This window comes from Syngnathoides biaculeatus, chromosome 10, assembly GCF_019802595.1.
Source record: "Syngnathoides biaculeatus isolate LvHL_M chromosome 10, ASM1980259v1, whole genome shotgun sequence".
Lineage (NCBI taxonomy): Eukaryota > Metazoa > Chordata > Actinopteri > Syngnathiformes > Syngnathidae > Syngnathoides > Syngnathoides biaculeatus.
Genome location: NC_084649.1, coordinates 14624241 through 14638598, shown reverse-complemented (window position 1 = coordinate 14638598; position 14358 = coordinate 14624241). Strand labels below are relative to the sequence as shown.

General features: G+C 40.3%; 1 protein-coding gene across 1 annotated transcript in view; it reads left to right on the top strand.

Annotated features, from left to right (window-relative positions):
• LOC133507175 (guanine nucleotide-binding protein G(i) subunit alpha-2-like) overlaps positions 1-14358 on the top strand; it is a 62313-nt gene that overhangs the window by 33502 nt on the left and 14453 nt on the right. The window contains exon 2 of the mRNA XM_061831972.1: positions 13425-13467. Coding sequence (XP_061687956.1) covers positions 13425-13467 — 43 coding nt within the window. The remainder of the gene's footprint in view (positions 1-13424; positions 13468-14358) is intronic.

The window sequence follows — 14358 nt, the reverse complement described above, 5'->3', positions numbered from 1 at the left end:
TCTCGGCGGTGAATTTATCATTGTCATCCTGAAAGAGCCAGGCATGTTTCATCATCAATGCCCTTCCTGATGGAAGGTTTTTCCTCAAAATCTCACAATACACAGCCTTATACTTTTTTCTTTACACGGGTTAGTTATCCTGCTCCCTTTACTGAAAAACGGCTCCAAAGCATAAGGTTTCCACGACTGTGCTTCAGTCAAGGTACGGTGTTCTTATATACATACAACTCGATATTCTTTCTCCTCCAGACACAAGTTGAATGTATTTATTTATTTTTTGTTCCACCCATAAATTCTATTTTGGTTACATTTGACCATATAACATTCTCACAATCCTCTTCTTCATCATCCAAATGTTCTGTAGCAAACTTCACAGGGGCGTGTAAATGTACTGGCTTAAGCAGGGGGACTGCAGTGTTTGAGTCCGGGTCGGTGTAGTGTGTTACTGTTGGTGCTTTGTTACTTTAGTCCCAGCTCTCTGCTGATCATTCACTAGGCCCCCCAGTCTGGTTCCGAGATTTTTGCTCACCGTTCTTGTGATCATTTTGACTCCATAGTGTGAGATCTTGCGTGGAGCCCCAGTGATTATTAGTGGTCTTGCATGTCTTTCACTTTCTAATAGTTGCTCCCACGGTTGATTTCTTCACACCAAGGTGCTTACCTATTACAGATTCAGTCTTCCCAGCCTGGTGCAGGTCTACAATTTTGTTTCTGGTCTCCTTTGACAACTCTTTGATCTTGGCCATAGTGGAGTTTGGATTGTAACTGTTTGAGGTTCTGTACAGATACATTTTATACTGATAATGAGTTCAAACAGATGGCATTAATGCAGGTCATGAGTGGAGGACAGAGGAGCTTGGAGGTCTGTGAGAGTCAGAAAGTTGTTTGTTGGTGACCAAATACTTTTTTTCCACCATAATTTGCTAATAAGTTATTTAAAAATAAGAGAATATGATTGTCAAGATCCACCCCCCCTCTCCATTTTGTCTCTCTTAGGTGAAAATGCTGTAAATTAAATGCCTCTCTCATCTTTTTAAGAGAGAGAACTTGCACAATTTGTGGCTGACTACTTTTTTTTTGCCCCACTGTATGTATTGACTCACATTTGTTTTCACATTCGTCATCAGACATGAGGTCTGATAGTGTGACCATGTCAAGGTTGTCTCCCAGCCTGTGCACATGCCTGAATAACACAGTTTTCTTTGAGATGAATGGAGTCTTATCTCTTGAGGGGTTTTAATGGTGTTTTAATGTGTGGCTGTAATTCAAGGTACTTGAGGGTACTGTACTGCCTCCACTGTAAGGAGCTAGGCAGTTCTGTTGATCTTCCACGCTCTCCTCCAAACACTAACAAACACTTTATGTATGATGGTATATTTTCTGAAGCCTGTAAAAGGAGTCAATACAAAAAAAAGTTTTCTGAGGTTACCGCCGGAAGTATGCTTTGCATGATCCATGTTGTTTGTCTTGCTGTTGCTTTATTGAGCTACTTACAAAAAGTGTTTGACTTGGAGCTTTTGCAGCAGTTTCCTTATAACTGTGTGTGTGTGTGTGTGTGTGTGTGTGTGTGTGTGTGTGTGTGTGTTCGTTCTGTAAATGTTAGGGCAAGTGAAAATTAGTTGGTAAAATGTGAATTCTTAAATGCAGGTTTTAACTTGTAAGCTCTGAGGAACAGTGTGAACTGTTGAAAGCTTGAATTTTACTCCTCCCCTTTTCATTTCCTGTGCCTTTTCTTATAGCTTACACATTTAAGTTGCTATAGTTACAAAGAGGAAGACTTAACTCTGGTTTCCTGTGGTTAAGTGTGGCTTCTTTCTTCATTCTTCTTCTCTTGCTCATTTATTTTTTTCCCCCTCTACATTTTGCCCTTCATTCATCTAAATGAGTCAAAATGTTCAGTGGCTCTTGACCTTTCCCTATTACATATAAGATTTTTGATACTTTCACATTTTATAAATAAAACCAGAAAAAGTCATGTCCACTGCAGTCGTGCATATCATGACGTGATTGCACACAGAAATGTGTTTAAACATTGATGACTATAGTGCTGTGGTGCGTGGGTATGGTTGGTTTGTAAGGGGCTTAAGAGGAAGTCTTCTAAAAAAACTGGAATTTCAAACCGGGATGTGTGTCTCAGAAGAACATTGTGGCGTTGGGTCAAAAACCATCATTAAGCAGTCTAGTCATAGTTTAGCAATTTTTTTCCCCCATGAACAGATTTATGCTGTGTACCTATTCAGTGGACTCCAAGGATCATTCATGAGGATGGGCAGATGGCCACAAATGCCTCCAGACAGTTTTAGACTCAAAAAAATTGAAGGGGTCTTCTAACAAAATGGACCTCCTGCTTTCATTCTACGATCCACTGCAATAGAGTGACAGTTAAGTTCTTTTCACCACAATGTGGTTCAGGAATGTATCTGTGTTTCCACCATCAAATAGTTAGTGGAGACTGCTCAGGACCTCGCCTTCACCACTATATAGAGTGTAGGGTAGCCTAGCTAGGTCAGTTGTTATTTCTTGAGGCCTTTAAATTACATTTGAAACCTTTCATCGGCTGTTGACGTCAGTCACTGTCCTTTTAATCGAAAGATGTGCAAAAGCACTGAATGATGTTTGTTGTGTCCTTGTCAGGTGCACTGGGCTATTGGGCCCTTTAATGTCCGCACACTTCAAGGCCAGAACGATGTCTGATTTTTCGGCCTGTCAGAAGACCAGTCATCACAAGCAGCCTTGGTCGCCTCGGCCGCTTTTTTTGATCGATGGCCTTTCAGTTTCAATAATTATACCAGAGGGGACTGGCAGGGTTGGTGACATTATGGACTACTACAAAGTACAAGGTGCATATACAGCTGAAGCCAGACCTTTGCATAAACTCTGCAAAAACACGCATTTCATTTTTTGTCTAACTTTGTCTCACTGTCTAAAGTCAAATCAGACTTAATCTCTCCTGTTTCAGGTCAGTCAGATTACTAAAATGATTACATTTTGTTAACTATTTTCTGAGCCGCTTATCCTCATAAGGGTCGCAGAAATGCTGGAGCCTATCCCAACTATCTTACACAGGATGCACGGTACACCGAGCTGGTTGCCAGCCAGTCGCAGAACATGTAAAAACAAACAACCATTGTCAATCACAATCCCACCTACAGGCAATTTAGAGTCCCGAATTAATGCATTTTGGGGGTTTGTAGGAGGAAAACTGAGTGTCTGGAGAAAACCCACACAGGCACTGGAAGAACATGCTGACTCCAGATAAGCGGGGCTGGGATTTGAACCCCAGTCCTCAGAACTGTGAGGCAGACGCTGTAACCAAAACATCCACCGTGCTCCTCTCACAGGGAATTTAGAGAATTTTACATTATTTTCTTCGAGGTGTAAAGTTTACATATGTTTCCTTAGTATCGAGTAGGGATTCCTTTGAACTGCATGACGTAGTTCAAATGTTTTTCGTAACCTTCAACAAACTTCTGACAGTACTGTACTCTGCTGGAATCCTGTCCCATTCCTCATGACAGAACTGGTGTAACGGCGTCAGATTTTTTTGGTTGCCTTGCTCGTACATGCCTTTTCAGATCTGCCCGCAAATTTTCGATCGCATTCAGATCATGGCTTTGTGACATTGACTTTATCCTCACCTTTTTAACCATTTTGGCAGTATGCTTAGGGCAAACTCAAGGCGAGGGGGCCAGATCTGGCCCAGAGTATGATTTTTATGTGGCCCATGTAGACAAATCCTATGTGTCAACTTCCATGATTCTTATTGAAATCTTTCCAAAAATTTTAAACTGTCGTATAACATGAATGATAACACAGATATTGCAAGCAATTTTTTTCTAACCAAACATAAACAGTAGTTGAAAAATCCATTACCCCTTGATTTCTGATTCCACAACTAGTTAATACATTTTATGTATAAATATGATGTAGCAATGAAACAATTTTTGGGGGTTTCAGTCATAACGGCCCTCTGAGGGAAACCATAACCACAATGTGGCCCACGACAAAAGTGAGTTGGACACCCCTGGCTTAGGATCATTGTCCATTTGGAAAACCCATTTGCGCCCAAGTAATTTCCCCGCTCCCCAAACTCACCTTGACTTCCAAGCAAAAATTTGACAAAAATCCTACATGGTGACAACAGCATGTTAAACTCCACTCCATAAGTTGTGTTTTGGCAGATTGTGAACAATTCTTCAAAAAGAGGCTTATATCTGTTTATTACCACTCCTAGCTGAATTTTACTGTCAAACTAAACATGTAACAAAGAGAATTATATGTTGTCCTTTTAACAACCAGAGAACTGCCTTGGCAATTAACTTAATGCTAACACACGATGTAATATGTACCTAATAAATAGTCTGTGTTTTAGTGAAACAACAGATATTTGAACACAAAAAGTACCAATGTATGTAGACAGATAAAATAGTCATGCATATGTTCTATCTTCTGTTGAAAAAAAAAAAAAACAAAAACCTGATATTAACGCATCTTATTGAAGAGTCACTCGGTTGTGAAATGCTTCCTCGGTTCTGTCTGTAATATACTGCCTCCTGGTGGCCAAGGAACACACAATAAAAGATGCAAAATGTTGAGTCTTGAATGGAATATTTGAATTTTCATTCTTTTCTGTGAGGAAAGATTCGATATATGAGTATTTTGCCTGAAGAGCATGTCCATGGAACGAATTTAACTCATAAGTGAGTGCACCACTGTATAATCTATTCTTCGTTACTGATGAAATATTGAAGCATAGACCATCTCTAATTAAAATATTAATGAACTTTGACTGTTGTTGCTTTTGCTATTCAGTAAACATTTGCAACACGGATCCTCCTTCGCCCGTTGCTTATATTCTGATGGCACTATCCATTATTGTTATGGTAAATGGGCTTTGACTTGTATAGTGCTTTTCTAGCTTCAAGGTATTTAAAGTGCTTTAACGCTGTCTACTCATCCACCTTCTGATTGCAAAGGATCAGGATCAACAAAAGGTTCAATATCTTGCTCAAGGACCCTTCAAAATTTTCGCAAGGGTGACTCCTGTGTGCCTGAACATGTGAATATACATGTATGAGTACAGGGATGGATGCAGTTGGTCTGGAAGGTGGGAATATGGTGGCAAATGACTGAATGTATTATGCATCAGCAATACATTTGCATTCTTTCATAGTTCATGATGCAGCAAGAAATGAACATTACCTACAGTGCCTTGAAAAAGTATTCATACCCCTTAAACTTTATTGCATTTTACCTCTTAGCAACCACAAACTTTACTTTAGTTTTTTTTTTTTTTTTTTTTAAATTGAAGATTTGATATGATTGGCCAACAGACGGTAGCAAATAGTTGTAAAGTGGAAACTTTAATCAAATACAAATCTGAAAATGTGGTTTGTATTCGCCCCCAGTGTGTCAATACTTTTGGGGTATGTTTCTACTGGATTTGCACATCGAGACTGACATTTTTGTCCTTTGCAAAATAGCTCGAGCTCAGCCAAATTGGATGGACACTCCATTGCTGTGTTTCACAAGTCTTGCCACAGATGTTCAATGGGATATAGGTCTGGATTTATGCCCGGGCCATTCTAAGGTATTTATATTATTTGATTATACCGCTGGCCTTATATTTTGGAACATTTTCTTTCTGGAAGATGACTGTCCTTCTCAGTCTCAAGTCCTTTGCAGCCTCCAACAAGATTTAGGTCATCCACCTTCCCATCAACTCTGACCAACTACACTCTCCACGGTACAGGAAACCATCCCCACAAGCACGATGTTGCCACCACTATTGCAGTGGGAATGGTCTGTTCAGTGTGATGAGCAATGTTAGCCTTCTGCCACATGTAGTGCTTGGCATTCAAGCCATTTTTTTTTTTTTTTTTGTACTTTGGTCTTATCTAACCAAAGCATTTTTGTGGTGTTTCATACATGACTTGGTGAAAACTGCAAATGGGACTTTGTATGCTTTCCTTTCAACTATTTTTTTTTTATGCCACTCTTCCATAAAGGTCTGAATTTAGGACTGCATGACTTATAATTACCCTGTGGACAGATTCTCCAAACTTGTGGATTTCTGTATCGCCTCCAAAGTGACGATTGGCTTCTTGGCTGCTCGTCTGACCAGCGCTCTCCTCGGTTGCTCTGTCAGTTTAGGTGGATGGCCAGGTCTCGGTATGCGTGCAGTTGTGCCATAACTTCTGATTTTTGCATGATTGATTGAACTTTAACTTCTTTGTAACCTTATCTGTGATCTGTCTGCTGAGTTCCTTGGTCTTCGTGATGGTGTTTCAAGTTTGTCCTTTAAGCTCACGTGATGTAAAAGATTCAAGGGGTATTAATTTTTAAGGCACTGTATATCTACCTACACAGCACAAGACGCAAGTCACTTGAATTCCTGGATCATGCTTTATTTATTGGTCTTTTCATGGCGTCCAACGGTATCAGTCCACTGCCACATAATAGACATATCCTTTGCCATCTTTTATGAAAACATACTATCATTATTCTTCCCAGTACAACATTTCAAATTAAACTAAAAACAAGGTTAAGTCCACGTGTTGCTGGTGGCCATTAAGCCTAGACTCGTTCTAATTAATTTCTAATTTATGGTGGCGCATGCTAGAGAAATCCATACCGAATTGCCCAACTTTATTCAGTCTGAATTAAACAGCAGGTCTTGTAATTGTTGAGTCATCTTTAAGAAACAGTAATACTGCTGATCAGCCATTTTTCTCCATACAGAGTATGCTGTTTCTAAAATGATTCCTAATCATTTTAGCACAGGAATAAGACTGTCTATAAAAGCCAGCGGTTGGGATTTCGAATTCAGACAGATTACCTTTTGAGTACCCTGATGCAAGTGTGTCTCTCTAGCAAGGCATGTGCTATAGTGTGAGAGTCACATAATTGCAACCCTGACCTTGCCAGATGCTTGCAAGCCCAAGCCTTGATTAAATTATAAGGTAGAAGGTTAAAAGTGGAGAAAGGTCAATGGGGCACAAAAATACACATGAATGGGCTTCTAGAAAATAAATAAATAGATTTCTTGGCCTTTAAGCAGGTGACGACAATGGCTTTTACAGGTCTTTGCACAAGTAGTGCACAAATACACGTTTGGTATTCTGTATTACTTTTGAACAATCAACATTGAATGCTTTGTATACTGATAGTTGACATTTCATCAAAGTCAAAGACAACTTATCAAATGACTCCAAAAAATATATTTTATCTGAATGTTTGCCAACTCCACAATGAAAAGGTACTACAGTGCATTTGAGTTTGCTGAAATGACTCCAGATGGTGTAGAACACGAGAAACAGCTGATAGGGTTGCAAACCTTCAGCAACCTTCTGTTTGACGCACCTTTATTCAATCTGAATTTACTCAATCTGGTGGGCCTGGTAGAAATTCCTGTTCACAGCGCTGTCGAAGAACATTCAGTCTTTTGAAGCAAAAGAAAAAACACCTTGAATAAATGCTAGATAACCCAAGTGCAATGTAGACATTTACAAGCCTGGTACAGACCAGTGCTTAAACAATTATGTTTGACTCCTTCAGTATTATGAACTCCTCTGTGTTGTGGATTTTCAAGCTCATCTCCTTGGCTGGCATCCAGGACGAGGGCTCGGACCATTGATTTGGCTGCTTCACTCTGGGTCCTCACTCAAGTGGCCCACCAGGGTCTCCAAAGGCCATAACTTTCTCCGTCCTTCCCCTCATCTCATCCTCCTCGTTCCCTCTGCTGTCTCCCAAGATTAAAAGCTTGCCGCCTCATTCATCACAACATTTCGTCGCCTCCCAGGACTGAAATGCAACACCCTTATGATTTTCTTGACCCTCACTGTCCAACCTTTGCTTTCACACTTCGAGATAAACCATGCATCACTTTGCATGAAATTTCAACTCTGGTTCCTATCGATTATTTAAGACAGTTTTTTTCAGGTAAGTAGTAAATAATTCATACTCTAACATTATTTTATATTGTAGTGGAGCCTTTGAGGGTTTAAAAAAATCCTAGTTGGTGTTTCACCTTCGATTTGTTAGTGTTTCAAAGCTATTTTCCCCCACGAGTACAGTTGATGCTTTGATGCTGGCTGAGCTGAGCCCTATTAAGGTGTTCTGCAAGCTCATTTTTCAAACCTTGCAACATGCCTGTGCAATCCCTTGCTTTTTTTTTTCCAACCAAAAAACGTCTCCGCTTTCACAATTTTTGACCTTTGTTTGAACTTTGATGTACATTTCAGAACCAAGTACACCTCAAGGCTTTAGCCTCTTGCAGTGCTGTAATCCAGTGGTTCCCCCCTTTTTTGAGATTACATTTTCAGTCACCCCCCTACACACACACACACACACACACACTTTACTTTAAATTCTGTAGAGGAGTAAAGTGTTGGAATTTTTCTTTTTCATTTGGAATGGAAATTTCCACTTTTGGGCGTCTGTGCGTGAGGATAAAAGCAATTATGGAAGTATTTTGAGCTTTACCCACAATTTTTATTATTCTCAGTGCAATACAGCATAACAGAGCTGAGCACATTCCATCTGAGCCATAAAGGAGTCAAGTACAATTTTCCATTATTTTCATCTTTGGTGATCTGCCCACAACTGTCCTTTTTTCTTTTTTTTTTTCACCTTTTCTGGTGAAAACTGGAGTAGCAGAAATGCCATCAATGAATGGAATCAAATGTTCATTTATTCTTTGTCTTTATCAATTTTGCCTTTGTGTCATTCAGAGTAGATATGATCTTCCCTCTTTGGCAGCAGTTGTCAGTGAGCTGTCCAGACATGCATTTTGCCCCAAGCATCAGAGCCATCTGTTGACTGAATTTCTTTGTCCTGTCTATCAAAACCACAGATATGTTGTATATTCGCTCATGAGTTTTATGTGCCAGCTGGGTCTGATTACTCCTTGACGGGATTTCAGAAGGAAGTGGTGCTTGTGTTTCTTGCAGGGCTTCCGATGTAAAACTTGTTGGCAAAGCTCAAGCTAATTATTTCTATGTGAAGCAGTGGTGTAAAGTTCTGTGTAATGTCAGAAGGGAGTCTTTTCTCACTGGATCCTGCTAGTAGGAATTGCTAACTTTTATTTTCTTAAAATAAATTAGCTTTTGGATGCAAGTATGCTGTACACGATGACGACGTCGAGTTAATGTCTTACATCATTAAAGCTGATGAGCATAAAATGCTAAGTATCGGCCAATACTACTGATCAAGCCAATCAGATCGGTATAAAGTCTCCCTCAAAATATTTTTTCTTTCCTCGAAATAGTATCCCCTTTTACCATACAGATGCTGCAGATACAATTCTGTTGTTCAGTAGAAGTTAACCAGCTTCCTGATAATGTATTTGTTTTGTACAGTTTCCGTACACTGTACACTAGTCATCAAACTGTATAATCCACCCCCGCTCTGGTTAGAGAAAGTAATTCAATCATTTACAGTATCGTCTGCCTGTACTTCTCATTCATGTCATCTCAAGTCTTTTCTTGTCGCCACTGAATAATCTTGAAAAGTGTGAGTAACTGGTGTGAGCCATTGCACCGTTTTGGATGATGAAGGCCACAACATCAACAGCAGGCCTGTGTTCTCTGCTCGCAGGGACCCACACTGATCCCTTTGTGTCCCGGACTCCCGAGCCCCACTGTGATGGGTCAATGCTTGCTCAAAACAACTTGCCCACCTATTTCATCCCGTCCCCGCTGTGTTAACATTGTGTGGCGGGTCCCAGGATGCTGATGCAATTAGCAGGCACTGCGGAAAGATGGATGAATAAGATGATTATTTAAAGTTAATGACAAATAGGGTTGCCCCAAAACAGTGGGATTCCCCCCCCCCCCACTTTAGAGAGAGCATGCAAACGTGCCATCAATTGTCATTGAGTAACTGTCAAGTACATGTCTTAATTTTGTATTCCACAGGAGAAGTTGCGTCCCTGCACATTTTTGATCAACTTATTTTTGATTTTCCACCTTTTCGCACACTTAAATGACTGAGCAAAACCGTCCCTTCACTAGCAAACACCTTTAATGAAGTCTACATATATTGTAGTTATTGCCATCATATAAGCTGGCCACAATTTTGACAGTAGCCATAATTAATAGAAACCTTAACCTTAATATCAGCAGCGCTGACATTACATTATTATATTTCATGAACATTAAACTTACTGATTTATGACATCCATCTTGGGTCTTGAGAGACTTCCCGTCACCAGTGTTTGCCTTTCTTCTTGGCCTGAAATGATCCCACACTTTTGAAATGTTGTCTTTTTTCTCATATTTTGTATTTTCTGACAGCATCTTCCTCTTTTGTTGTATTTCACAGTGACTTGCCAAGTAGTGCGCCATCGCATTTCTTTCATGCCCCTTGAATCAAACGTACAGTCCATTTCTGCCATCTTTGCTCATGCTTGATGACGTAATTGAATTGCGCTAGTTGTCTGCTCCGTGAAACTTGACAGTTGTAATAGTAATCGACGGAGGGCTGGCAGTGAATGAGTTAAATAAGCGGAAAAAAAAAATCGAAATACTCAAAACATGCCAATACCCTTGTCAAATGCAGTAATATCTTTGTTGCACTAATGTGCAGGTTAGTCCTTTGAAAAAGGTCATGTGGAAAGTGTGTGTGTGTGTGTGTGTGTGTGTGTGTGTGTGTGTTGGTTGTTTTTTTTTTTTTTTTTTAAACTGCTGCAGCTGTGATCCAAACCGGAGAGACGGAGCTAATGCAGCACAACACACGTGATTGGTCCTGCTGTCACACTTCCTATCGCTGATTTTTTTTTTTGGCACAGAACCTCAAGCATCTGCTAATCGCCCTGATCCTTGGGTGGAATTGCCCCTTCAGATCACATTAGAGACTTCTCACTTTGTATCAAGTCCCAACCGTCATACTGAATGTGCGTTTCCTTCAGTTATGCCTCCATTAATAAATGAGATCAGTCCTTCAGGAAGTCTACACACGCACTGTTATTAAAGCACATGCGCCTGTGCAGTTGTTGGGAGCCTTTTACTTCCAGCTCACAAGTGAATGGTTTAAATATTTCATACACATCAGTACTGCACTGGTACTTTATTCTCTGTAAATACATGCTCACTGAAAAAGTCCCAGCATAAGAAAGCACGTTAACATTTATTGAAATGAACGTGTGATTAAATTTCCTTGAGTCGGAAAATTGAGAGGTTTTTTTTGTGGATATTATTAACTTTGATCCATTCAATTTTGTATAACAGTGTATGTTAAGCAGTTAAAATTATAGACTGTTGTACTCGAGCAAGCTACTGTATCTTATTTCTATCCATCCATTTTCTGCGCCGCTTATCCTCACAACGGTCGCGGGAGTGATCGAGCCTATCCCAGGTCCTCCATACTTATATATAATTGATACGAGAGTTAGAAGAAGCAATAACTCTGCATATTAACAGAAATCATGAGCGTCATAGCTGTTTGCAATCACACGTACAGTAATAATAAACTTCATATTTGCATTCAGCCAACATGCTTTGTATTTATACCCACTTTCTTCATTGAAGAATTTACTTTTTCAATTGACACTGTTGGATGCTCAGTTACAGAGAATATTTCTTTTTCTTCCCCACCTGCTCAACAACATTGCTCTGTTTGTTCAACAAATAACTGTGTTAATCTGTTTTTTCTTTGCAAACTGATTAGCTAGCTCACTATAGCAGTCACTCACATTTGGACAAATGTGCGGGTGTGGTCCACGAGTCATGGCCGCAGATATAAAATTCTGGGTGTGTTCTGTTTCTAATTATGACTGTACCCCTTTATGAGCGGAGGGGGCGGTGTCAAGTAAACTAGGAAGTAGAAGGAGGCTGAGCAGCAGCTCGTTGTTAGAGATCATGTGCGTCCATGTTTAAAGATAAATCAATTAAAAAAAGATGTCAGGCTGTGGTTCATAGCGCTGGATCGGTTTTCATGTGTGCTGAGAGTGTGTGACAAGTGCGCAATTGCACAGTGGCGCAGCTTGGAGGGAACAATAGTCAATACTTAAAATATGCTTCTATCTTTCAATATCTATGTATTTCTACTCGTAACAAATTTTACACACGGGATTTTTCGTCCTCGACTGTGCAGGTTTGCGAGTGTGATGGCGCATACGTGCCGGTCAAATCACAGTGACTGCTATAGGTGTACATATGGTGGCAACAGCATTAGTATACCTCTGCATACATTTCAGCTCCACAAGAACTTTCTATAATTATTTTTATATACAGTATAGTGTTATGGTCTTGTACAAGATAATAAGGGTCAATTTTGATCGGCACTGTCACACGAGAATTATTTGAACAATTTTTGGAGTTTGTTTCTTTTTTGGTTGTGTTACGAAGGGTGAACTATTGATGGATGTTTCTATCAAATGATACAGTGCAATTATACACAGGAAACTGCAACCGCAATAGTAAACATCAATTTTCCATACTGCTTATTCTCACATGTAACATCATATTATTAAGACCTCGCTGACAATGTGTGAGCTTTCATTGATACGTTGATACAGCTCACAGCTCCTCTACCGGAACTGTTATCCACTCTCATCTGTAACTTAGCTCTTATGAAAGCCACACATTTACAATAAATTACGCATGACATTAGTGAACTGTAGTAATGGGCTGCACACTGTGGTCCTATAGAGGAATCTATGAGCTCCTGTCCCATATACATATGTAAGTTGGAGCTGACGGCTCTGTGCAAGCCATCCCTGCCTATTCTTAACCAGAAGTTTCCCTGTGGATATGCATTCTACTCAATGCCTAGTAGGGTACACTGGTGGGCTTTTACACTGGGCTAATACACTGGTGTGTGTGTGTGTGTGTGTGTGTGTGTGTGTGTGTGTGTGTGTGTGTGTGTGTGTGTGTGTGTGTGTGTGTGTGTGTGTGTGTGTGTGTGTGTGTGTGTGTGTGTGTGTGTGTGTGTGTGTGTGTGTGTGTGTGTGTGTGTGTGTGTGTGTGTGTGTGTGTGTGTGTGTGTGTGTGTGTGTAGTATTTGATTCCTTGTGTCAGATGAGCTCTCTCTGGTCGCCTCAGGGTATTAAAGTAAACATAGCAGAGGGTAAGAAAAGCCTTATCAATCCAATGCATTTCCATTAAAATATTATGGAGTAACTTGTCACAAATGAAATGAGAACAATAGGAGGCCTGCCACTCTTTAGTGCTCAGCCTGGCCTGGGCCTTCCCACCATGAACTTAAAATGGCCCAAAACTGTTTTAAATTCATACTACAGTGTCAGCTGGGTGTAACTGCGGTGTATATCCAGTGAGCGGGATATAAATGAGAGCAGGGAGGTAGAAAGAGGGGAGCTGGATAGACGTTCCAGATGTGAGAAGGCCTCTCGCGTCAACTGTTTATATTTCCCGTCCAACAGGAGTGTATTTTTAAATCTCTGCCTGTTTTTGTTCTCTTTGCAGGTGCTGGGGAGTCTGGAAAGAGCACCATTGTAAAGCAGATGAAGTGAGTTTCTTTTTGTTTTGATCCCCCCCCTCCCCCCCAAAGTAATTACACAATTTAAATCTATTAGTAGTTACTTGAGTGTGTCATTTCAGGATGTGGTTGGATGACACAGCCACACATGGATTCAAAGTCACCACAAATATTCTCAAATACATTGCTCAAAAAATAAAGGGAACACATAAATACCTGAGCTTTAACCTATCCCAGCAGGCTTTGGGCCAGAGGCAAAGTTTTGAATGGCAATTGATTAGAATTTAGCAGGTCCGATTTCATTACTAATATTGTTCATCGACCAGATTCCTTCTCGGTTCTTCCATTAATTCTTCCTCCTTGATTTTCCGTCATTCTCACTTTAGCATGAGCACTATCACGGCCGAGAACGATGCTTTTTAAGTAGCTAGCTGAGCCCTTTTCAAACTGCTGGTTCATGATGATGTTGATGTGTAATTATTAGAAAATGAAAGCCATACAAGACCACTGAAACTCCATTTGACGTTCCGTACAAGATCTCACCCCGTGGAGTCAAAATGATTACAACGGTGAGCAAAACTTCCCAGAACCACACGCCTAGTAAATGACCTGCAGAGATCTGGGCCAAAAGTCACAAAGGTTCCCATGAGTAACACTACGCCGACCGGGACTGAAATCCTGCCCTGTCCCAGATGTGCACCCCTGTTTAAACTAGTATCCAGGCCCATCTAAGGTTTGCTAGAGAGCATTTGGAAGATCCAGAAGAGGATTGGGAGAATGTTACATGGTCAAATGAAACCAAAATATAAAGTATAAATTCAACTTTTCGTTTTTGGAGGAGAGAGAATGTTGAGTTGCATCCAAAGAACGCCACACCTGTTTTGAAATATGGGGTGGAAACATCGTTCTTTGCAGCTATTT